Here is a 27,144-nt window from a genome sequence, read left to right on the forward strand (position 1 = left end):
GTCTTAGGTGAAAAGTAGTAATAAGCTGGATCCTATATTCTAAGTAATTCTGTTGAGTTACCATTATAGGTTCAGCAATGAATGCAGCTACTTTCATTGCAACGCTGGTGTCCAGAGTTTCCTTCAGCTGCTCAATATATCGGTCTTTGGCGTCACAGGAACCTGAGAAAACAGAGGTGATGAGGCTGCCTTAAAAATTAATCAACAAAGGAAAATTGAACCGCATTCCATATAACCTCAGATTAGGCACAAAACTATAAGAATAGTACCAGAATAGACTGGTGGAAGACAGACGGGATCAGCTTGTCAGGCTCTAGTTAACTTCAACAAAATGATGACTGGCTGCACACTGACTCCCTGTTACATAAATGTAATGAGACGGGAAAAAGCTGACTTCATCTCCGGTTCTCCACCTGTAGAGAATTCTGCGATTAAGCCCTGAAAAAGGTGAAAGGAGGAGTTCTCTACAGGTGGAGAACAGGCACTGAAGTCACCTTTTACCCATCTCATTCACGATTACAGTATCTCACAAAAGTGAGTACACCCCTCACATTTTTGTAAATATTTTATTATATCTTTTTATGTGACAACACTGAAGAAATGACACTTTGCTACAATGTAAAGTAGTGAGTGTACAGCTTGTATAACAGTGTAAATTTGCTGTCCCCTCAAAATAACTCAACATACAGCCATTATTGTCTAACTCGCTGGCAACAAAAGTAAGTACACCCCTAAGTGACAAATGTCCAAATTTGGACAAATTGTGGGGAAAAAAGGACATCAATTTTATTTCAGTACAGCGTCGCACGACCATGCAATATTCCGTTAAATTAACGCAGTGCCGAATCACAAAAAATGGGCTGGTCATTAAGGGGGCAAATCCTTCCTGTCCAGAAGTGGTTAACCACTTAAGCCCCGGAGGATTTGGCTGCTAAACGACCAGGGGGTATTTTGCGATTCGGCACTGCGTGACTTTAACGGACAATTGCGCGGTCGTGCGACGCTGTATCTAAACGAATTTGGCGTCCTTTTTTTCCCACAAACAGAGCTTTCTTTTGGTGGTATTTGATCACCTGTGCGATATTTTGATCATGCGCTATAAACAAAAAAATAGCGTAAATTTTGCAAAAATAACAATATTTTTTACATTTTTTTATATGAAATTCCCCCCCCCAAAAAATGTAAAAATCTAAATTTTTTAAAATTTTCGGCCAATTTGTTTTATGCTACCTATGTTTGGTAAAAAAAATCACAAAAAGCGTATTTTGATTGGTTTGTGCAAAAGTTATCGCGTTTACTAACAAAGGGAAAGATTTTTGTCATTTTTGTTGTTTTTTTTTTAACGCGTAATGGCGGCGATCTGCGATTTTTTTTGCGGTACTGCGACATTGCGGCGGACAGATCTGACCCTTGACTGACATTTTTGACACTTTTGGGGTTACCGTGACATTTCTACAGTAATCAGTGCTATACATATGCACTGTTACTGTAAAAATACACTGGCAGTGAAGGGGTTAACTTTTTTTGAAAGGGAGGGGCTATGTGTGTCCCTAGGGGCGTGCTTTCTACTGTGATTGGCTGTGGCTTCAGATGTATGAAGAGTGATCAACGGTTCTACATAGTAGAACCGTATGATCATCCTTCATACACAGGGGAGAATGACAGGCAGCTTGTTTACACAAGCCGCCTGACTTTCTCCCTCTCCCCCGCCGATCGCAGAGTGACCGGCGGACATCGGGTCCGCCGGTCACATGCGCGGGGGGGTCCGTGACCACGCGGGAGCGGGAGCGCGCCTCCGGGGGCGCGCGCTCGCTCCCTAGACCCTCACAAGCTAGTGACGTAGCCCTACGTTACTTTGCTTGTGAGGGGCTGACTGCCGACGTAGATCGGCGTTAGGCAGTCGGCAAGCGGTTAAGGAGAAGATCCAGCTTATTATCACTTCTTTGGAGTTATGTTTATCGACGTTATTATATATATATATATATATATATATATATATATATATATATATATATGTGGAGTCCACAAATGTTTATTCACACATATTAAGGTTTGGGAGGTAGAGTGCTACTTTGTATTTTCTATGTAACTGTATTTTCTATGTATCATTGTAAACTCCAGAAAGAAGATAGTGCTGCTGTTCAGACCAGAAGGAAACAGTGCCAGAGATGGATTATCATAATGGCACCTGGGGGCCAATGCAGGAGGACTGCAGGGCGGGGGCCAAAGGATGGGTCAAAAGGACTCTCCTTTTTCTATACTAGTGGTCTGTGCAGTTAAAAAGTAGCTGTGAATGCAAAGTGGACCCAATTTTGTCTACAACAGCACATTCTAGCAGCAGTTTTTTTCAATGTGTTTATTGATTTCCATTAACAAGAAGGCACTTGGATTACAAAAAATACTTACAATTAGACAACCTGTTGCAAAGGTATAATACAGCATAGAGAAGGAGTGAACTACTAGCACTAGTTTTTACTAAAATTTTGACTTAAAAGCAGCAAAGCTTGTTCAAAGGGGAGTGTTGCTGCACATTAATGTGTGTTTGATGGACTGCCAACTCACCACAATGCTTTTTTTCCCCAACACAATGTGCCTAAACACATGTGTCTTGTGGTGCACTGAGGTACAAATGGGTTGCTTGATACTCTGTGTGACGGTACTCACCGTCACTGGGAATGAAAGACAGTAAGACTCAAAGCAGATGCTAATATGATCAGCTCAACCACTTGTCTTCCACACATCGTTGAATATGCTGATATACTCACCTGTTATCTACTGGGGGTTATGTGTTTACACTTATGATAATGTGTATTGTACTTCAATGTCAGAGACGGACAGCCTGTCACTGGTGGTCTGTGTATTAAGGTGTGATGTGTATTCTGTTAAGCCTATCTGTCCCAATGTTAATTGTTAATGAACTCACATATTGTTTCTGTCCAGATGGCTAGATAATTAGTTCAGTTTAATTCTATTTCTGTATACAATTTAATCTGCGTATGATAATGTAATCAGGCAACCCTTGACCTGATGGGGTAATCTGATCAGGACGGGATGTCCATGCTGTTCAATAAAGGAGAAGGTTCCTTAACTTGTACAAGCTAAGTTGTCGGCTAGCTTTGTATGGGGTGGTTGGAATATTTGACATCTATGTTCAAGGCTGGGAGGAAGTGGTATAGTGACAGAAGTCCACAAGCCCAGTGTGGGTCGTGGTTCCGTTACACTCTGCTAGTACATTGGGGTGCTGTTTGAAATGAATGACATGTGTATTGCACCTGTAATACATAGGTGGAATTGTGGTATTTATTCATAAGGTCTGAGGACAGAGAAGTTTTGACACCTGCAAGAGTTTACTCCTAGAACGTCTCCATAAATAGTACACAGATCCTGCTGAATCCACCTCCTATGTGTATATATACCGGTATCCCTTTAATGGATAAAAAAAAAAAAAACAGCCAATCAGGGTTCAGCTCTTACCAGGAGAACATGAGCAGGTTCGTGTGGTCTGCACTGGGGAATCTCTGCAATGACTTCCACCCCATATACCCAGAAACACATCCGGACACATTGTCTACAGTACAGATCATAAAGTAAGTCATCACTACAGTAAAACATAATGTAAAAACAAAGAGCACAAAGTAAGAGGACAGGAAGTCTTCAATGGGGCCATAAATGTTTCTTTTAAATAGAAATATAAAGTGCTGCATTCATGTGTAAAAAAGAACAATACAACATGATGATCAAATACATAAATGAGTCTTATGATAATATTCCACAAAGTGACAAAATTAAGCTTGCTGAAAGCTTGACAACCACCACCAAATCCCCCAAGGGTGTGCTCTCATCTCACTAATTGCGCCATGTTTGGGGTGCAATTGCAAGATCGTACGGGCGTCCTGTGACTTGTAATGGTTCGGGGTCGCGGGCAGAATCGCAGCATTTCTGCCCGCGATCTGAGATGCCTATATGTGAATTGAGCCTTAGTGGCTAAACTGCTTTTCTTTACAGACCGAAGTTCATTCCATTGATCTAAAAGAATGAAATGATACATTGTAAAACATGTTTATAGTTATCTAAAAGTGCTGAGCAATGTACATAAACATTTTCTGGAGGCTCCTTTTTTTTTTTTTTTTGACAGCTCGATGGATGGGCTCCTTAGCTGCCTACACGCTTGAGTAGAGTCACCGGAGTTGAAGGACGATTGTCTGGAGCAGCACCCCAGGTTTTCTAGGGTTACAGTAGTTCTAACCCCCTCACTACTCTCTCTATATATATATATATATATAATGCTTTTAAAAAAAAGTTTTGCCTCTAGTTTTTTTTTTTTTAACAGAAACATTGAGCACATTAGAGATGAAAGGAAATGTATGTGAACATATTTAAATGTAACTAAAAAGCTTCCTTTACCTACATTCTGAAAGAGCAGATGGAACAGGATAAAAATATGGCTTGTAAGGTGAACAGAGCTGTAGCTACTGTTGGACCTACTGACACCGTGGCCATGTCACAAATACACCCATTGCACCCGATGTAGCCATGCAACTACCTAAATCTGCATGGTAATACATTTGGATGGACTGTGAACTTGAGTAAATTACACATCTAAACCAAAGTATCGCATCTTACCGTGTAGCAACCAAATCCATTGGGCACTCCGGACTTGTAAGCAGAGTACGCGGTTATTCCTCGTGTGTATGGACTGCTTCCATGATAGCCTCTTCTGTAAAATAACAATCAGACAAACTAGGAAAAGAAAAAAAATGGCTTATTTTCAACAGTGTCTGAAGCAGAACTAACCACTAAATGTGAGCATTCTTGTCTCTTGCTTATGAAAAGAATCCTTGCAATGTGTTGTGGAGTGGACACAAGATGCACATAGGAGGATAGGAAGGAGTATGAACAATAGGGAAGTGGGTAGACATTGGAGTTGCAATGTATGAGTGTATATAAAACTGTAGAGGACAGGGAGGTATTAAAAGATCTATGGGGGGGGGGGGGGGGGAATGATGCTCTGTGATCATTACAGTACTGAAAAATAGTAATGGTGGTGAATTATGGCAGGATTACATTCAGTAGCAGTGTCGGGAGATGGGTGTGGAAGGTCTCTAGTTTAGGATACCAAAAGGGAGCCCTGAGCTCCAGTACAGTGTATTGAGACTGCAGTCAATCATGATATATTAATAAGAGAACATCAATTGATGCTAAAGAGCCTGTTGAAGTTCAGTTCAGATGCAACAGGCCTTCAGGCATTGATCAGCGTTGTCACATCCTCAGCCAGGGCCCAAATACAAAAATATAATTTATAAAAACATATGGAGATAGGTATAGAAGGTCTGTAGCCTAGGGTACCAAAATGGAGCCTTAAAAAAAGGTACAGCACATTCTACGCAGACCTCTTCTTGATATATTAATAAAAACACCAGTTGATGATAAAGAGACCATTGGCGTTCAGTTCAATCCACAAACTCTCTCTTACACAACAGGCCTTCAGGCAATGGTTAGAGTTGTCACATTGCCAGCCAGGGTCCAGATATTTCCCAAGCTTACCTTAAACTAATTATATCAAAGTTTCCCGTATGTTGTCTTGCCATAAACATTGCCACGTCATTGGCCTCTGAACCGCTGTTCATCAGGTAAGCCACCTGCATGTGAAGGACAATAAATAGATACATACAATACGTAAATGAAAAAATTTACAGTCTTCATTCATGTATCCACATAAACATTTATACATACAGGGACTTTTTCATCTTCTGGTTAAACATTGATCTGTTTTCTCTCTTACTTTACAGATCCAGGAAGTAAACTACAGCATGCGGGACATCATTTTCTGGCAAAGAGTCTCCCTTTTGGAGAGTTAGTTCACCCCCCCCCCCCCCAAAAAACAGTTTTGCAGGTAAAGAATGCCTGTAGATGAAAACCAACTGCGCAGCTTTGATTAAAGTTGAATAATGGCCCTGCTGTAGGTGAAGGCCATGTATGTGCCTCCTAATGTCTGGCCAAAATATCCCTGTGCATGTGGGGTTTGCTGTCCCTCCCTCGCAGCAGCGCTGGATTCAAAGCTACCGTGACAAGGAAGAGGTGCAGTGCACATGCGCACATATTTGAATTTGAGAGAGATCACCACTGTGATAGTGGGGGTGAGCAGCATTGGTAGAGATCATCTTCGTTTTTCTTCAACAGTCACCACTTATCTGCATAGGTATTTTTAAAGGGAAGACTTTGCAAGTGTTGGGAGACTTTGAGCAGTAGCAATTAAGGAGTCTGAATTAGGGAGATAGTAAGTACTGATCCATTGACATTTTATGCAAGATATTTCATACTTACTCCTCCCACACCCCCACCCATTGTATGCTTACTTTTTGCATATATATTGTTTTAAGGCTATGTTCACATCTAGGCATTGCTATTTTTATAGGCGTTTTTAAGGCGTTTTTTCAAGCATTTTTTGCAGCGTTTTTGTGCAGGGTTTATAAGGTTGACTAGTGACCAATGAAAAAAATAAAAATGTCCGTAAAGGCATGCCTAAAAACACGTGGGTGCCAAATTGCTGAGCACCATTTTGAATTAATGCAATGAAATTTCTGCATACATATACACATATATATATATATATATATATATATATATATATATATATATATATATATATTGTGGCAGGAAGTCAGGTAAATCTGTGGATGTAGTCACAGACAGGATATACGTTTCCACCTGGTTTAGAAAATTCACCAATTACTATAGGGTGTCGGCTGCAGAGATAGCCAGCAGGAAGTTGAAAACCATTCAGCTGTTCAGAATGAGGAAATGAAGGCCTCTATAATTTGTCCAAAGGAAGTCTAAGGATTGCTGCCTCCTGATGCCGTGTGGGTAGAGGAGGACATACAGTGTGCCCCCTGAAAGCTGTGTGAGCATGGGGAAGACCTCCTGAAGCGATGTGCACTGAGGAGGGTAACAAGTGTGAAGACTACTCGAAGGTGAGGTCTTGGATCGTTTCTATGTGAAAAGAAACCAATGGACATTTCCTGTGTGAAGGGGAAATTAATTAAGACTGGACTATTTCTATGTGGAAAGAAATAAATGCACTGTTTGCTATGTGAAGAGACAAGCAAAGGAATGGTTGCTATGTGAAGAGTGTGAAGAGATAAACAAAGGGATGTCTTCTATGTGAAAGGAAAGTCCAATGAGCATGTGCTGTGAGAAGAGAAAAAACATGGACTATTGAGTGTCTGCTGTAGGATCAGCAAAGTTTGCCCAACAGTAGGTTGGAGACAGACTCCGTAGGTAGGTTCCTGTATGTGAGAAGGTAGCCGCCCACAGTGGCAAGGATTTATTTTATTTATGTTTATTTTGAATTATGCTGTTTTTGAAGCTTGCACTTGTGTGAAGAAAATTGCAAGAATAAAACCTTACACTGTTGTTTTAAACCACTTCTCGGCTATCTCCCTGTGTAACGAACCTCCCCAAGAGGTCATCCACGCCCGCCACCGAGCGAATCCCCCACAATATATATATATATATATATATATACACACACACGCAGTGGAGTCTACAAACCCCTGTTAAAATGTCAGGTTTCTGTGATGTTAAAAAATGAGACAAAGATAAATCATTTTAGAACTTTTTCCATCTTGTAATGTGACCTATAAATCGTAAAACTCAGTTGAACAACAAACTAAAACCTTTTAGGTGGAGGGAAGCAAAAATAAAAAAACTAAAATAATAATATGGTTGCATAAGTGTGCACACCCTTAAACTAATACTTTGTTGAAGCACCTTTGATTTTTTGTCTTTTTGGGTATGAGTCTATCAGCATGGCACATCTTGAATTGGCAATATTTGCCCACTCTTCTTTGCAAAAAAACTTCCAAATCTGTCAGATTGCGAGAGCATATCCTGTGCACAGCCCTCTTTAGAACACCCCACCGATTTTCAATCAGATTCAGGTCTGGGCCATTCCAAAACATTATTCTTCTTCTAGTGAAGCCATTCCTTTGTTGATTTCGAGGTACAGTATGCTTTGGGTCGTTGTCATGCTAAAAGATGAAGTTCCTCTTAATGTTCAGCTTTCTAGCAGAAGCCTGAGGGTTTTGTGCCAGTATTGACTGGTATTTAGAACTGTTCATAATTCCCTCTACCTTGACTAAGGCTCCTGTTCCAGCTGAATAAAAACAGCCCCAAAGTATGATGCTGCCACCACCATGCTTGCATACAATGGTAAGGTGTTCTTTTGGTGATGTGCATTATTGTTTTTGCACCAAATATATCTTTTGGAATTATGGCCAAAAAGTTCAACCTTGGTTTCATCAGACCATAATACATTTGCCCACATGTTTTTGGGAGACTTCAGATGTGTTTTTGTAAAATTTAGCCGGGCTTGGATATTTTTCTTCATAAGAAAAGGCTTCCGTCTTGCCACTCTACCCCATAGCCCAGACATATGAAGAATACGGCTATCGTTGTCACATGTACCACACAGCCAGTACTTGTCAGATATTTCTCATCTTTTCATCAATTTTTGAGGTCACTGTTGTGTCATATTTTCTCCACTTAATGATTGTCTTCACTGTGTTCCGTGGTATATCTGATGCCTTGAAAATTCTTTGGTACCCTTCTCCTGACTGAGACCCCTCTGAATCTTTAGAAGCTCTCTGCGGACCATGGCTTTTGCTGTAGGTTGAGACTAAGAAAATGTCAGGAAAGACCTACTAGAACAGCTGAACTTTATTTGGGTTTAATCAGAGGGACTTTAAATGATGGCAGGTGTGTGCTGAGGTGTGTACTGACTCCTATTTAACATGAGTTCAAATGTGATTGCTTAATTCTGAACACAGCTACATTCCCAGTTATAAGAGGGAGTGCACATTTATGCAGCCACATTATTTTAGTTTTTTTTATTTTTACTCCCCCCCCCCCAAAAAAAAAAAAAAAAAAAAGATTTCAGTTTGTTTTTCAATTGAGTTGTACAGTTTGCCTGGCCTACTCCATTCAAAACAGATCTTGTGTAATTAGAGCGGATCTTTAAAAATAATTGACATTGCTTATGCATAAGTGTTTAATACCTTTAGTTTCTCAGGCATGCGACTTGTCAGCTTCTCAACATATTCATGGATTGGCGAATGTAGGTAAACATTGGTTGTGTGCCAGAGACGATCAATCTGTCTTTTGGCTGCTTCTGTAACTTTCCTACAATTACAAAGAACAGTGATATTTGTATCTGTGGTGTACAGTGCCTTGCGAAAGTATTCGGCCCCCTTGAACTTTGCGACCTTTTGCCACATTTCAGGCTTTAAACATAAAGATATAAATACATTTGGTGAATAAATGTCATAAATAGTGGTATAAAAATCATAAGGAATATATACAAAATATATATATATATAAAATTAAAAGTGCTGCATGTGCTGTTTTTAATAAGGTATAACTTATAAATGCACATGTGACTCATGGTTTTTCAAAAACCAATTGTAGTGAGAGTACTTAGGGGGGGTGGAGTCTTCGACGTCATTACGTCATTTCCGGAGCCAGAGCCGTGGAACGCGGAAGCTTCCCGGCGTACACCACCACTGATCGAGGACAGCCTGATTCTTCCCTGTGAGTTACTATACGCTTTTTTCTATACACGCTTGTGATATGGTACCAGGGGGTTCCCCTCTCTGTATTTTTCTTTGAGGACCACACTTCAAGAGATCAGAGGGAGTGTAGGAGCCCCTAGACGATATCCACTATAGAAAAGACTCACCAGGTTGTATATAGGGTGCGACACCTAGCGGCCACGCAGGTATCTGCAACCCAGATTTCTTCTGATTTACCTGCAAATTGCTTGCATTGAATGGCTTTAAAATCTATCTTTTCACTTTTGTTCACCAAAGCACAGAGGGTTTAAGATTTCTTTATTGTGCACAATCACTTTAAACCTGTCTTTTAAACAGGTCACTCCTTTAATGAAAAATAAAAAATCACCGTCTTGTCTTTAGTTTTGTGTCTCTTTTTTGCATCAGCACTCTGCACTTTGTTATTTGCAATTTTAAAGGCACAGAGTAAGTACTCTCACTACAATTGGTTTTTGAAAAACCATGAGTCACATGTGCACTTTATAAGTTATACCTTATTAAAAACAGCACATGCAGCACTTTTAATTTTATATATATATATTTTGTATATATTCCTTATGATTTTTATACCACTATTTATGACATTTATTCACCAAATGTATTTATGCTTTTAACACGGTAGCGCCGTTCACAACCCCGCTTGCACACATTTCACTCTTTAACCCTTTTGGGTTTGGTTGTTGGCAGCTTACACCGTGATCTTTCAACCTACACTCACTGCATATTCCATAGCGCTGGTCACCTTAGTCTTTATTATAAAGATATAAAACTGTAATTTTTTGTGAAGAATCAACAACAAGTGGGACACAATCATGAAGTGGAACGAAATTTATTGGATATTTCAAACTTTGTTAACAAATAAAAAACTGAAAAATTGGGCGTGCAAAATTATTCAGCCCCTTTACTTTCAGTGCAGCAAACTCTCTCCAGAAGTTCAGTGAGGATCTCTGAATGATCCAATCTTGACCTAAATGACTAATGGTGATAAATAGAATCCACCTGTGTGTATTCAAGTCTCCGTATAAATGCACCTGCACTGTGATAGTCTCAGAGGTCCGTTTAAAGCGCAGAGAGCATCATGAAGAACAAGGAACACACCAGGCAGGTCCGAGATACTGTTGTGGAGAAGTTTAAAGCCGGATTTGGATACAAAAAGATTTCCCAAGCTTTAAACATCCCATGGAGCACTGTGCAAGCGATAATATTGAAATGGAACGAGTATCAGACCACTGTAAATCTATGAAGACCTGGCCGTCCCTCTAAACTTTCAGCTCATACAAGGAGAAGACTGATCAGAGATGCAGCCAAGAGGCCCATGATCACTCTGGATGAACTGCAGAGATCTACAGCTGAGGTGGGAGACTCTGTCCATAGGACAACAATCAGTCGTATACTGCACAAATCTGGCCTTTATGGAAGAGTGGCAAGAAGAAAGCCATTTCTTAAAGATATCCATAAAAAGTGTCGTTTAAAGTTTGCCACAAGCCACCTGGGAGACACACCAAACATGTGGAAGAAGGTGCTCTGGTCAGAGGAAACCAAAATCGAACTTTTTGGCAACAATGCAAAACGTTATGTTTGGTGTAAAAGCAACACAGCTCATCACCCTGAACACACCATCCCCACTGTCAAACATGGTGGTGGCAGCATCATGGTTTGGGCCTGCTTTTCTTCAGCAGGGACAGGGAAGATGGTTAAAATTGATGGGAAGATGGATGGAGCCAAATACAGGACAATTCTGGAAGAAAACCTGATGGAGTCTGCAAAAGACCTGAGACTGGGACGGAGATTTGTCTTCCAACAAGACAATGATCCAAAACATGAAGCAAAATCTACAATGGAATGGTTCACAAATAAACATATCCAGGTGTTAGAATGGCCAAGTCAAAATCCAGACCTGAATCCAATCGAGAATCTGTGGAAAGAACTGAAAACTGCTGTTCACAAACGCTCTCCATCCAACCTCACTGAGCTCGAGCTGTTTTGCAAGTTGGAATGGGCAAAAATTTCAGCCTCTCGATGTGCAAAACTGATAGAGACATACTCCAAGTGACTTACAGCTGTAATTGCAGCAAAAGGTGGCGCTACAAAGTATTAACTTAAGGGGGCTGAATTATTTTGCACGCCCAATTTTTCAGTTTTTTATTTGTTAAAAAAAGTTTGAAATATCCAATAAATTTCGTTCCACTTCATGATTGTGTCCCACTTGTTGATTCTTCACAAAAAATTACAGTTTTATATCTTTATGTTTGAAGCCTGAAATGTGACAAAAAGTTGCAAAGTTCAAGGGGGCTGAATACTTTTGCAAGGCACTGTAGCTATTCATGTTTCCATTTAAACAATCCCTCTTTCCTTAGTGTATAGTTTCAAACCCTAGGAGAGACAGGGGACGATGAACTGATGATTAGTGATTGACGAACATCGGCCGGGTGGCGGTTCGCGAACGCCAGCCGCAAATTTTCTCAAAAGTCCGCGAACCGCGAGTTCGCAGCAGGCCTCTTTGACTTCAATGGGAGGCGAACTTTAAAAACCTTCAGTTAATATTTTCAGCCACAAAACACGTACTAGCTGTGCACAAATAGTCCCAGCACATGGACAATGTCATAACAGAAGTATTGCAATTAAAAAAGTTGCCCTAAATGTTTTATTTTTGCCAACAAGGGTTTTGCCATTAAGTACTAAGTCATGTTTTGCAAAGGGGATAAATACTTATTTCAACTTTTTTGAAATGCATTTTTCTGGATTTTTTGTTGTTGTTCTGTCTCTTACTGTTAAAATAAATCTACCATTAAACTTATAGACTGATCATTTTTTTTTCAGTGGGAAAATCGCACAAAATCAGAAGGTGATCAAATACTTTTTTCCCTCACTTGGGTGTTCATTTTAAAGGTTAAAGTAGAACTACAGGCAACATTTATTTATTTTTTTTCATTTTGGATACAGTTACAACCCCTGTCAGATTTTTTTTTTCCCCCTATCTGTGTCCCATTGTGGAGATTTCCCTTTACTTTTCTGTCCCATAGCCAAACAAGAATTCAGAGGAAATTCCTTTAAATTAAGGGAATTCCTTGGGGACCCCCAGGTCGCCAAAACTAGTGTCCCCAATTGAAGATTTCCACTCTTTTACTTTTCTGGGGACAATCCAAAATTTCGGATTTTATTTTACTTTCACTTTTAAAGATAATGGTAGGACCTATAGAGAGGGTGAATCTCCTTAACAGGGACACAGACAGCAATAAAAACCGGCATGTTCTGATCCATCTCCACTCTATCCAAAGAAAAAATAAAAAAATAAAGGTTTTGCCTTTATACTTTAAGTGCTAGGCCAGGTTAATCCACAAAGCAAATGCATTATCTAAAAACCTGTTAAACCAATCCTGTTTCAGGAAATCTCTTTATTCACCTCCCGCCCTCCGTATAGTCAAATGATGGCGGGCGGGATCTCCTCTCGTTGTTGGCCAACGTCATATGCCATCGCCCAGTCTCATCGCGGCGATCGTGGTCGCGCCGTGTTCCTAGGACATGTCACGATCCAGATCTTGGTAAAGAGCCGATGACAAGGTCCTTTACCCATGTGATCAGCTGTGTCCAATCACATGTAAACACAGAAGTGCAGTTCAACAGCTCTCTTCGCCTCACACTGACAGTGGACAGCCCATCAGCGGCATCTTCTCACAGGGGAGACCTTTAAAGGAAATCAGTACAGCAGTGCCCATCAGTGATGCAAGTCAATGCTGCCTTTCAGTGCCACCCATCTGTGTGGCATATTATGCCTCCTCAGGGCCGCTGATAGGGGGGACCACCAGTCCTCTTGAAGGGGGCCCGAGCACACAGGGAGGCCACACAGAGAGGGGGATTAGTGATGGACAACAAATACAGAAATCTTCCTCCAGCAGCTGAATCTGATCTCTGTCCCTCTCCCTGCTATCCGCTTTTATCTGCTGAGAAAGAGACAGTTGTCCCTCACTTATCCCCCTACCTATGTGGGCCCCCCTCCCTGCACTGGCTCTAATGTTTGCTCTGCTCCTGAGTTTATCTATAACTTTGTTTCTCTCTCTCTGTCTCTCTGATCCCGGAGCTCCAACTGCCCAGCCTGTATATTTTTTCCATCTCATCTTCATTTTTATTTAACATAGTTTTTTTCTTTTAGATTTAGCAAGAATTATGTGAGTTATGTTGTATTTATTCAAAAGAAGGTGTATGTATACTACAGTATCTTAATGGAAATGCATACAGACACTAGCAGCGCTATCTGCAAGACTCAATGCCAAGTCCCAGTGCAATAGTCCATAAACAGAGAAAACTTTGGGGTGTCAAACATGTAACATATAATATAAGAGTCCAGCAAAGCAACCAGGTGAATCAATCCTTCATGCTTGGTAGTAGACCCTCTTGTATGCATGCACCATCACCGCACCTCTGTGGCCCACTTGGTAATACACACGTACCTATAGGAGATAAACACTGTGCCAGGTAATTAAGGTCATCAATCCAACTAGCAAACAGCAGATCACAGATCCCTTTGCTCCAGATGGATCCTCCTGTAGACTCTCACTCAACTGGTGTATCTTCATTATTTGCAAGTATGTGTCAAAGAAGTAATTCAGAAAATAAGGAAATCTGTTGTACGCCAAACCTTGACTTATGACCTCTCTTGCTATGGTCCAATCACACATTCCGTTATGCGGGGGTGAGCAATCTTAGACTCCTCTGTCTTCTTCCATTGCATTTCCATTAAGATAGTGTACATACACCTTCTTTTAGATTCACTAACTTTTAATTGCAGATGCTTTATACATTTTATGTGCATTGTATTTTTATTTAATTTTGTGGCCACACAACTAACACCATAGCGCTGAGTGAGTGAGATACAATAGCTATGGTTGTTCCCTCTCATTCCCATTTTATGTTGAATTTATGTCTGCTAATAGTGATTTTGTTGTTATTTTAGCTAAATATATCTTCAATATTTTCTTGGGGTGGCCCTTCCAGGTAGTCTGTACAGGGCCCCGCGATTTCTAACAGCAGCCCTGGGCCTCCTCATCCACCACCGTACCACCTATTCAGTGCCCATAAGTGCCCCCTCATTAGTGCCCATAAGTGCTGCCTCATCAGCACCCATCAGTGAAGGAGAAAAATTACTTATTTTCAAAATTTACTGACAAACTAAGAAAATGTATGTTTATTTTTTTTTTAGCAAAAAATAAAAAACCCAGTGGTGATTAAATAGCACAAAAAAAAATGAAAGCTCTATTTGTGTGAAAACATGATAAAAAATTCACATAGGTACAGCGTTGCATGACCTCATAATTGTCTTTTAAAATGTGACAGCGCTGAAAGCTGAAAATTGGCCTGGGCAGGAAGGGGATGAAAGTGCCCAGCATTAAAGTAGTTAATAAGAACATGTATTTTGGCTGGGAAAATATCCTGTTGTAGTTTAACATTTTCTGTAGGATAGGTATGATAAACCTGTATCTGTAGGATAGGCATGATAGACCTGTATCTGTATGATAGGCATGATAGGCCTGTATCTGTATGATAGGCATGATAGACCTGCATCTGTAGGATAGGTATGATAAACCTGTATCTGTAGGATAGGCATGATAGACCTGTATCTGTATGATAGGCATGATAGACCTGTATCTGTAGGATAGGCATGATAGACCTGCATCTGTAGGATAGGCATGATAGACCTGCATCTGTAGGATAGGCATGATAGACCTGCATCTGTAGGATAGGCATGATAGACCTGTATCTATATAATAGGCATGATAGACCTGTATCTGTAGGATAGGCATGATAGACCTGTATCTGTAGGATAGGCATGATAGACCTGCATCTGTAGGATAGGCATGATAGACCTGTATCTATATAATAGGCATGATAGACCTGTATCTGTAGGATGGCATGATAGACCTGTATCTGTATGATAGGCATGATAGACCTGTATCTGTAGGATAGGCATGATAGACCTGTATATATATAATAGGCATGATAGACCTGTATCTGTAGGATAGGCATGATAGACCTGTATCTGTATGATAGGCATGATAGACCTGCATCTGTAGGATAGGCATGATAGACATGTATCTGTAGGATAGGCATGATAGACCTGTATCTATATAATAGGCATGATAGACCTGTATCTGTAGGATAGGCATGATAGACCTGTATCTATATAATAGGCATGATAGACCTGTATCTGTATGATAGGCATGATAGACCTGTATCTGTAGGATAGGCATGATAGACCTGTATCTGTAGGATAGGCATGATAGACATGTATCTATATAATAGGCATGATAGACCTGTATCTGTATGATAGGCATGATAGACCTGTATCTGTAGGATAGGCATGATAGACCTGTATCTGTAGGATAGGCATGATAGACATGTATCTGTATGATAGGCATGATAGACCTGTATCTGTATGATAGGCATGATAGACCTGTATCTGTAGGATAGGCATGATAGACCTGTATCTATATAATAGGCATGATAGACCTGTATCTGTATGATAGGCTTGATAGACATAGCAAAGGTAATCTGGTCCTGAAGTGTGTCTGGTTTTAAGCATACATACGGGTGGCAGTGTCCAACACTGATGGTGACAATCCCTCCAAGGAAGTCCAAGTAACGCTTCCCCTCATGATCGAACAGACACTGCATGTGTCCCTGGTGTGCCAGAAGAGGTTTCTTGTAATAGGTCAACAGTCCAAATAACTTCGTCTTGTGTATTTTTAAGATTTCTTCATATGGAATACCCTGCATGGAAAATGAAACATTAACGCCAACGTTAGTGCAGGTTTATTCCCAGAATTGTTATAAATCAGAGTCTAGTGCACATTTTTCAAACTTTCCTAAGCTGTACATCACTGTTATGAAATGTGCCATGCGAAGTGCACAAAACTTGGCTTGGGTGCATAGATGAGGATGAGACTCAGTCCCCAGATATGCATATCTCTATGCCTAAAAGCAAATGCCTATGGGACTTTTTGAAGAGTCACGCTCGAAAAAAGTAACAAATTTACATGTACAGTATATAAAAGTTTGTTCATTTTTACTATTCACATTCAATATGAAACCATTAAAAGCTGACAGTATTAAAACATTTAAAAAGATATATGTGTATTAATATCAAGTACAATACACTGCATTATGCATAACAGAAAGAATGTATGATGTGAACTAGACACGGATTCCTTCTCGATGCGTTTTGTAAAAACAAAGTTCACTTCTTCAGGAGTTTCTTCAGGCGTGAGCTTGAAACTCCCTTTTAACTCCTGAAGAAGTAAACTTTGTTTCACGAAATGCATCGAGAAGTAATCAGTGTCTGATTCACATCATAAATTCTGTTGTGCATAATGCAGTGTATTGTATTTGATATTAATGCACATACTGTATATCTTTTTAGATAGTTATCTATTGTCTGCTTTTAGCGTTTTCATATGGAATGGGAATAATAAAGATGTACAAAATGTTTATAAATGTGTTGTAAAATCGTTACTTTTTTCGGGCGTGACTCTTCAAAAAGTCCCATGGGCATTTGCTTTTAGGCAGAGAGATATGCATGCCACATGCAGCCTGTTATCCTGCCACAGTCTAGAGTCTTTGATGAATATTTATACCCCCTACTTGAATAGTGACAACTACAGTATATCCGTTATCATTACCTATTCTTGTAGTTTTTGTGTGAAGATCCCATTACTTGCCATTCTCATACACTGGAAGTTGCCATTCCTCCCTTTCAGATAGTCAGCTTTTAATTAGTACACTTGTGTGTGCCCCTTTCCCTTTCCAAGTACATGGAGTGACTTCCTTTTTTTAGAACATCATGACATAATTTGCCAAAATTCTTGCATAGTATATAACTGGAATTTTTTTTTTCCCAAAAAAAGAGCAGTTTTTATAATGAACCTGTGCTTTGCCCATACATTCGCTCCATGCCATGATTTGTAAGTGATCACTTACATAGAACTATAAACTCCTCATGTGACTATTCTGGTTGGCCCGATGGTGAACAGAGAACTGAAGGAAAGGCAAGTTTGTAGGCAACTGCCTACAAGGAGTTAAAGGAATTGTAAAGTCAGAAGGCTTTTTTTTATCTTAATGCATTCTATGCATTAAGATAAAAAACCTTCTGTGTGCAGCAGCCCCCCTCAGCCCCCAAATACTTACCTGAGGTTCCTCTCTGTACACGAGTGTCTCAGCCGTCGAAATTCTCCCTCCTGATTGATGGAGATACAGCAGCTGCGCCATTGGCTGCCACTGCTGTCAAAGTCAGCTAGCCAATCAGTAGAGAGAGGGGGCAGGGCTGGATTGGGGCTCTGTGTCTGAATGGTCATAGGTAGCTGTGACTAGGCTCGGGTGCCCCTATAGCAAGCTGCTTGGTGTGGGGGCACTCAACAGGAGGAAGGGGCCAGGAGCACAGAAGAAGATCCAGAGAAGGAGGAGGATCGGAGCTGCTCTGTGCAAATCCACTGCATCAGAGCAGGTAAGTATAAAATGTTTGTTATTTTTAAAGGACAAAAAACGAGACTTTACAATCGTTTTAACATGTCTTCCTGTGTAAGTTCTTGTTTTTCCTGTCTGTGCTCAGGTCAGTTGCAAAATGTTACAATGTCTTGATGTTGCACTGTGTCTGTATCCTTAGGTTGACCTTGGAGGTGGAAGTATCGAAGTTGTAAGGGGTTAACCTTTTTCCCTACAATTTCCAGCAAGGTTACTGCCCCCTACAGGTCAACCCAGATATAGAATACTGCGGAATGGGGGAGTGATGGGAGCCTAGTCAGGTATCCTGGTGGGGTCTTAAGCCTGAGACCCTCATGGACTCGCTGTTGTCAATCATGGACATTGCCTAAATGGACTTGTTGCCCAAAAGGGAAAATGACTGCTTAAGGGACTTGCCTTCTGCCTAAGGTACACACACTTTATAGGGCTAGAAAAGCTTTGTATAGGAACTGTGCTCAGAATGTCTTGATAACTGCACTGCCATCAGCAACTACATCAGTAAAGAATATCGGTTTTCTTGTTTTGCCTGGTCCGAAATCTCTTAAAGGGGTGCGGGCACAGCGCATCAAAAGAATAGGGCTTGCAACACAACAACGGGACTGAGTTAGAGGAAGATACAATATATGGGTCCAACACACACGTTATATATCTAGAGACCATAATGACCACAGTAAAAGAAAATATAGGGACCTAATAGGTTCTAAACCCAAATCAATAACCAAAAAACAAATAATCTACAATAAAGAGCTGCGTGTTGTAAAGTGTACAAAACACTTATACCGTGAAAAGAAACAAACGCTCTTACATCATAAAATACATATCACCATAGTGAATAAACAATAGTGTATAGACAAATAAACAAATACATCTTAATTTAAACAATAGAAAATACATAAAAATTTGGAAGTCCATATATAATGCCACATGTGAATAGCGTACTCAGTGAGTATAGGAACGGTTCCTCTCCACCAGCATGCAGACGCACTATACACTCACCAGACCTAATTTACCCCTATTACAGGAAGTCAAATTGCGCATATGGGAAAATCCAAGATGTCATACATAAGGTCAAAGGAATGAATTCAAACCGCTGCTGTCATCTATTCAATATGTATATAAAAATAGCACATTCAAAGCTCCAGTGTTGCCATATAGAGAGGGAGAGGAAGAAACACTCTCATGGTGCAGTATTTCAAATCATTTAATTTAAAAAAGAAGGTTGTATTGCACTCACATCAAAGAAGACAGGGATCAGCATGTATTGTATAGGAATCGTCGGTTTGCGCTCCACCTTTGTTCCAGCAGACTGGATTTGATATATCCCAAACACCACTCAACGCCGTTTCCTCAGTCTATGTCTGACGTCCTCAGGGGTGGAGTGATATGTATTTTATGATGTAAGAGGGTGGTTCCTTTGTTTATAAGGACCACAGTGTCTGTCACATGCAATGCAGCCAATCAGCCAGGAGGTGGTGAAAAGGCAAAGGTGACGGTTACTCTGGTAGTGGAGGGGGTAAAGTGCTTGGCACCTCCATCAGTAGCCAGCACATCACTCTTTGGTACTCGACCCATGACACAGGGTGCCCAGGGACCCAGCCTAAAGTCACTGAGGATAAATGCTACGGGGGCAGCAGGGAAGAGCTAGGAGCGCTGGTGGGGGACCCAAGAAGAGGAGGATCGGGCTTGCTCTATGCAAAACCACTGCACAGAGCAGGTGAGTTTGACATGTATTTTTTTTTTTTATGTTTTAAATAAACACCATCTGACCTTAAAATCCCTTTAAGTGTATTTAATATAAGCTGTCACGATCTGGAGTCAGGCCCGAAGACCAGTAGCTATAGCAGCTTACACAGGAACACAGGCAGGTCCCTCTGGCAGATGACACAGGCTCACCTGAGGTGCGGAATCTAAGTACTAACCGGTGTTCACCAGCGCTCCTGATGGTGAAGATGGATTTTGCTGCGTGTTAGTACCAGGTCGCCGTCCTCAGGATCGCCCCACCAGGAGGGCAACAAGCCAGGGTCCAATAGCAGATATAGCAGGTTGGAATCAAGCAGAAGCGTACTCTAGGAGTAGCCAAAGGTCGGTAGTTGCAGGTTGGGATTAGGCAGAAGTGTAGTCGAGGAACAAGCCAAGTGTCGATAACGAATGGTAGCGAAGATATGGACGGCAGCAGGAGAGCAAGCGAGATATTGGCTGGTGAAGGCACAATATTCTGGCGACCCGGAAGTGCAGAGACATAGCTTAAATTAGGAAGTTCATAGGAGGAGCAAATGCATTTGCTGTCCAGCATTCCAGGTGGCTCAGTAAGTAGAGTCATTGCCAGGCACAGAGGAGGTCCCAGGTTCAAGTCTGGTTCATGATAGTAGCATTATAAGTATCTAGATATGATTTGGTATCAGCCTGTACAGCGTTACTCAGACTGGGAAAGGGAAAAATGCCGCATTGAGCCATTGTGCTGCAGTCAAGGTTCAGGAGAATAGAAACAGAGAGCAGAGTGATAGATTTTTCACTGTCCAATCAAAGGTTGGGGAATGAACAAAACCTTAAAGTATTACAGTGGGGATCGAAAGTTTGGGCACCCCAGGTAAAAATTTGTATTAATGTGCATAAAGAAGCCAAGGAAAGATGGAAAAATCTCCAAAAGGCATCAAATTACAGATTAGACATTATTATAATATGTCAACAAAAGTTCCATTTTATTTCCATCATTGACACTTTCAAAATTACAGAAAACAAAAAAATGGCGTCTGCAAACGTTTGGGCACCCTGCAGAATTTATAGCATGCACTGCCCCCTTTGCAAGGCTGAGACCTGCCAGTCTCATGGATTGTTCTCAATAATTGCCTAGGAAGTTTTAAATGCCCAGACTCATCTGACCTTGTCCCAACAATCAGCACCATGGGATCTTCTAAGCAGTTGTCTAGAAAACTGAAACTGAAAATAGTTGACGCTCACAAAGCTGGAGAAGGCTATAAGAAGATAGCAAAGAGTTTTCAGATGTCAATATCCTCTGTTCGGAATGTAATTAAGAAATGGCAGTCATCAGGAACAGTGGAAGTTAAAGCAAGATCTGGAAGACCAAGAGAAATATCAGACAGAACAGCTCACAGGATTGTGAGAAAAACAATTCAAAACCCACTTTTGATCCCTCCAGAAAGATCTGGCAGACACTGGAGTTGTGGTACACTATTCCACTATAAAGAAATACTTGTAAAAATATGGTCTTCATGGAAGAGTCATCAGAAGAAAACCTCTTCTACTTCCTCACCACAAAAAACAGCGTTTGAACTTTGCAAATGAACATATAGACAAACCTGATGCACTTTGGAAACAAGTTCTGTGGACCGATGAGGTTAAAATTGAACTTTTTGGCCGGAATGAGCAAAGGTACGTTTGGAGAAGAAGGGGCACAGAATTTAATGAAAAGAACCTCTGTCCAAATGTTAAGCATGGGGGTGGATCAATCATGCTTTGGGGTTGTATTGCTGCCAGTGGCACAGGGAACATCTCATGAGTAGAAGGAAAAATGGATTCAATAAAATTTCAGCAAATTTTGGATGGTAACTTGATGCCATCTGTGAAAAAGCTGAAGTTAAAGAGAGGATGGCTTCTACAAATGGATAATGATCCTAAACACACCTCGAAATCCACGGGGGATTACATCAAGAGGCGTAAAATGAAGGTTTTGCCATGGCCTTCACAATCTCCTGACCTCAACATAATTGAAAATCTATGGATAGACCTTAAAAGAGCAGTGCGGGACAGACAGCCCAGAAATCTCAAAGAACTGGAAGACTTTTGTAAGGAAGAATGGGCAAAGATACCTCAAACAAGAATTAAAAGACTCTTGGCTGGCTACAAAAAGCGTTTACAAGCTGTGATACTTGCCAAAGGGGGCAGTACAAGATATTAACTCTGCAGGGTGCCCAAACTTTTGCAGACGCCATTTTTTTTGTTTTCTGTTATTTTGAAAGTGTAAATGATGGAAATTAAATCTAACTTTTGTTGACATATTTTAAGAATGTCTAATGTGTAATTTGATGCCTTTTGGAGATTTTTCCATCTTTCCTTGGCTTCTTTATGCACATTAATACCAATTTTTACCTGGGGTGCCCAAACTTTCGATCCCCACTGTATCTGTAGCAGAGAAAAATCAGGTCCCTTCCCTGTCAGACAAGGGAGGTGCTGTGTGGCAAAACTGTGTAAACATTAGGACGGGATTGAGAAGATTAAAATCTTTTGGCAAGTAAAACAGACCTAAATATATGTGTTTAATCTGTCTATTTCTGGCAAGTGTGTATATTACAGTATTATTTTATTATATAGGATTTATATAGCGCCAACAGTTTTCGCAGCACTTTACAAAGTTTGATGCAAAAGGTACGCTGAGTCATGGTTTTCTATTACTAGTACAGTAAAACCTTGGATTGCGAGCATAATTCGTTCTGGAAACATGCTTGTAATCCAAAGCACTCTTATATCAAAGCAAATTTCCCCATAAGAAATAATGGAAACTCAGATGATTCGTTCCACAAGTCCTTCAGTTTATAGTCTATATACAAAGATTATAGCAATGTGATCGGTTGTGTAACCATAAAATGTCCATCCACAATATGCAGCCTTCCCAAGGGGATTCGAAGCAAAACCTAGCAGAGCCACAGAATATAAGAGAGATGAGAGGCGCATCTAAGTGTAGCAATATGGTTACATTTAATGAAGGTTCAACATTTAGCAACTCACATGGTTGATGATTAAAAGAGGCACATCTAAGTATGCAGGCATCCGGGGTAAAGCTGTCCACATAGACCATCTTCTGAACCAGCGGCTCTCACCACTGTCAGTCTGCAATCCTGACCGGGAAGAATAGCCTGCAGTAGAGTGATCTGAAAGTGAGGCTTTGAATCACTCGTGTAATGCAGCGGGGAAGGGATGATGAAGATGGCGGTGCAGAGGATGGTCTATGTGGACAGTTTTACCCCGGATGCCTGCATACTTAGATGTGCCTGTTTTAATCATCAACCATGTGAGTTGCTAAATATTGAACCTTCATTAAATGTAACCATATTGCTACACTTTAGAGGTTAGAGGCTCCTCTCTTCTTTTTTATACATGACGCTACTTGTATATCAAGACATTGCTTGTATATCAAGTCAAAATTTATTTAAAAAATTTGCTTGTCTTGCAAAGCGCTCTCAAACCAAGTTACTCTCAAACCAAGGTTTTACTGTACATTATATTTCTAATTTCTGTTACCTGTATTTTTTTATATATATTTATCATGAGTTTAAAAATAGAAGTATACAGCTTCCAGACCACTCATGTACAGAACTGGTCAAAAACCAGCTCAACCATCTCATTAGTTTCGTCTCATTTGTAAAAATTGCCCTTCGGGCAGATTTCTCAACCCCATAAGCTGATAGTGATTGTTTGTAGGAATGTAGCTATTCCTGTCTGTGGGTTAAAAAAAAATACAAAATGGATTGTGTGTTGGTTGTCAAGTCAGATCCAAAAAATGTAATTCCTTTTTACTATATGTGAAGGATAATCTAATAATACAATTAATATCATTAAGGGCATTCAAAAATGTCCCTGTAAAATGTCAAATGAGTCAATTTCTGCCCAAAATTCATATCCTATTCCTATCTAACCATAAATATGTTATAAATACATTTTCAAAGCAAGGGGCAAACTTTCCCCACTTGGCTATGCCCCTTTTTTGCAAATATAATCTCCTATTAAACCAACAGTAGTTGTCAGATATTGAAAAATATAGAAGCTGGAAAATATATTTTGTTTCTGTACACTTTGGATATAATCTGCTGAATTCAAATACTGTAATATTCAACTGCTTTCATGCCACCTGTACAATATTAGTATACAGTGATGCTACATCTGTAGTAACTTAAAAAAAACATCCGGGGCCATTACTTGTTTCCAGTACCAGTTACCATCTTATTACAGTGTAAGTGTTGGGTATTTGAGGCCACCGCCTCCCCCCCCCAGTCTTCATACATCACCATTTGCTTTTTCCTGATATATACATATATATATTTTTTAGATCTAACATCAACTCCTGATGAAGTGGCATATCTGGTCCACGAAACGCGTCGAGTCTACGATGTTACGTTTTTACATAAATACTCTACCACTGCGATTTATTGTACTCTTTATGTTGTGACATTAATTATTTTATATTTCCTGGAAATTTGTCATTTGGTTGCCATGAACACTGGATCTGTGACAATGTTTTACCTTTACTCTTTGTATGCTACAACCATTTTCATGTGTGATTTTTTTATGCATGGTTTTTCATATGTATATACTCATTAATAAATTTGACATTTTATCCTGCAAGCCGTGTCGTGTCTCTCACTCAAAGTCCCAACCCTTTCTTTTTATGTAACTTAAAAAAAACAATTTTCTTTATTCGCATCTTTAAGATCAATAAGCAATTGTTTGTTGTTGATTAGCCACTACTAGGGACTGAAGACATTTTTCTATATGCTCCCCAATTCCTGTTAAATAGGATCCTATCCCACTAAATTATGAGTCTACCTGGATTGTTTATATGGTTCTTATGTATTTTCGGGAGGCAATACACCCTGGATCCTAGGAGATGATGGAAGTAAATACTGCTTTTCTTTCTTTTTCAATATCCCTTTCTTATACCCAATTATGATTATGTATTTTAAATTATTTTTTTTAAAACCAACAGTGGGATCCTTATAAAGAGGCAAGTATGTTTGTGTATCATTCAAAAAATTGGATACATTTCTTTAACATAATCTTCTTTATCTATTAAAACAATACCCCCACATTATCAGCGGGCCTGATAACCAAATTCCTGTTTTGCAAAAAATCTTTTTACCCCCAAGTAAGATTTTCTATCTTCAGGAGACTTCTTTAAATTGAATGGACCAGATCTAAACCAATACAGCAGGGACCATCTGAGGTCATTGCTTTTTGCTGGCAAGGTCGTCTTTAATATTGATTGGACCCTGGGCAAGCATTTTCTTGGGCCATGCCACGACACCATCCCCCCCCCCCCCCATTTTCGCTCTCCACCTGCTTTGAGACATATAATAAATAGCAGGTAGACTCAAAATCACTTTACTGCAGCAGATCAGGAAATTATTGCAATTGTTTGCTAGAGGTTACAGCACACATTACGGCTCACTTGTTGGTTGCTAGAAGTTTTTGCACATCCTTACCACTCACTTTGCAACCGTAGTAGTCAGTGGCGAAGCTAGACATTATTTCACACATGGCAAAGACTCAGTCCGGCGCCCCTCCATCCAAAAGAAATGTTCTCAATCCAAACACCTCTAGCCCCCTGCCCAGAGAGAAGTTCAAATGTAATAACTAAATAAACTATAACATTATGGAACGTGGGCTGTGGGGGGTTTTCAGGCAGGCTTTTGGAGCTGCAGCTGCACTCTTGTGGGGGCTCTAAAAGCCTGCCTCAAAAACTCCCATAGCTGACATTTTCTCATCCTGTTGCTAGGACTTTGCTATGGCACTCCAGCCATTGATCCTTGCCTCCACCATCACAAGAACATACAAGGATTCATGCCACACACGTACAGTGCACCATTTAACCAGTTGACACAGCACTGAGCTCCATATCATGTCTTGCATGACAACAGGGGAGAGAATGTGCAGTGTTTGAATTTGAGAGAGCACACTCTTGCGATGGCAAAGGGCATCAACGGCTGGAGCGCCATAGCAACATCCTAGCAACAGGATGGGGAAACACCTGCTATGGGAGTTTTTGGGGCAGGCTTCTGGAGCTCTAAATACTAGTGCTCACCTCTGCCATTACAAGAGCACACTCTCCCTGATTCAAACACTATTATTGCATTCTCTCCAGTTTCTATGGTGCCCAGCTCAATGCCATGACAAAGTAGATAGCGCACCGTGCATCTGCAATGTCTGAATCCGAGAGGTGTTGCTGTTGCGCTCCAGCCACTGATACCCACCACAAGCTCTCGGATTTAAATGCCACACAAGTGCTGTGCACCATCTACCCCATGGCCATTAAGTGGGCTCATCACCATGGCAATATTAAAGAAAGTGCAAGTGCGGTGTTTAAATCTGAAGGAGCGGACTTAATGTGATGATGGAGGTGAGCAACAAAGGCTAGTACTCCATAGCAATGTCCTATAAACAGGGCAGGCCAGGGAACTTTGCTATGGGAGTTTTTTGGACAGGCTTCTGGAGGGGTACATAATTCACCATTGTTCACAGGCGAACAGTTTGTTTTTATCTACTGGGGCAGATTTTTGGTAAATTGGACTGACCCTTTTAGTAAGCACACACCCTACCCCCACCAGTTCTGGAGTTTGCAGGGTGAGCTGAGGAGACCTGATCTGACAGAACACTGTACCATGCACACATATTTAGTTGTCTGCTTGGAGCCTGGAGTAAATTCTCTTCCTTATCCCCCTCCCCCCCCCCCCCCCCGACCCATCCCGTTTCCTGGCCGACATGTGCAGCGGTCTCCTCTACGCAGAATCCACATACCATGGACCAGTAGTTGCATATTACCTCGCCAAGTTGTGCATCGCCTCCGGAGAAAGAGTATCACGATTAGTGGGGGAATGTCCCAAGCGGTACAAGTGATACAGCAGGAGCGGGCAGTGTAGGCTGCGATGGCATGGGTGGGCATGGTTAGAAGGGCATGGGGGTGATACAGCATGAGCAGCCAGCGTAGCACTATAGGCTCTGATGGTGCAGCTGGGCAAGGTTAGAAGGGCCAGAGGGAGTGATACAGGGGGAGCGGCCAGTGTAGCAGTGTAGGCTGTTATGGCACTGGTGGGCATGGTTAGAAAGGCAGAGAAAGTGATACAGTGTGCTGTGGTGCCCGCGCTCTTCTCATAGCTTTACATTGTGCTGTGCGTGGCTCGGTAGCCTCCATGGGGAGGGGGGGACTCTAAATGCCCTGCTGGTAGTTGCATCTCTGGTGCAGGCTCCAGGGGCAGCTACTTTGGGCCCCACAACAATGACTTGGCCCTGGGCAGCT

At 40.9% G+C, this 27,144-nt stretch overlaps 1 protein-coding gene across 1 annotated transcript in view; it reads right to left on the reverse strand.

The window, feature by feature from the left end:
* AGXT2 (alanine--glyoxylate aminotransferase 2) overlaps positions 1-27,144 on the reverse strand; it is a gene marked incomplete at both ends in the record, with an annotated part of 120,717 nt that overhangs the window by 69,286 nt on the left and 24,287 nt on the right. Inside the window, 6 exons of the mRNA XM_082275173.1 lie at positions 62-162; positions 3,475-3,568; positions 4,624-4,717; positions 5,545-5,639; positions 9,057-9,180; positions 16,192-16,373. Coding sequence (XP_082131299.1) covers positions 62-162; positions 3,475-3,568; positions 4,624-4,717; positions 5,545-5,639; positions 9,057-9,180; positions 16,192-16,373 — 690 coding nt within the window. The remainder of the gene's footprint in view (positions 1-61; positions 163-3,474; positions 3,569-4,623; positions 4,718-5,544; positions 5,640-9,056; positions 9,181-16,191; positions 16,374-27,144) is intronic.

Source organism: Pelophylax lessonae (assembly GCF_965119305.1).
Source record: "Pelophylax lessonae genome assembly, chromosome: 1".
In the NCBI taxonomy this organism is placed as follows: Eukaryota; Metazoa; Chordata; class Amphibia; order Anura; family Ranidae; genus Pelophylax; species Pelophylax lessonae.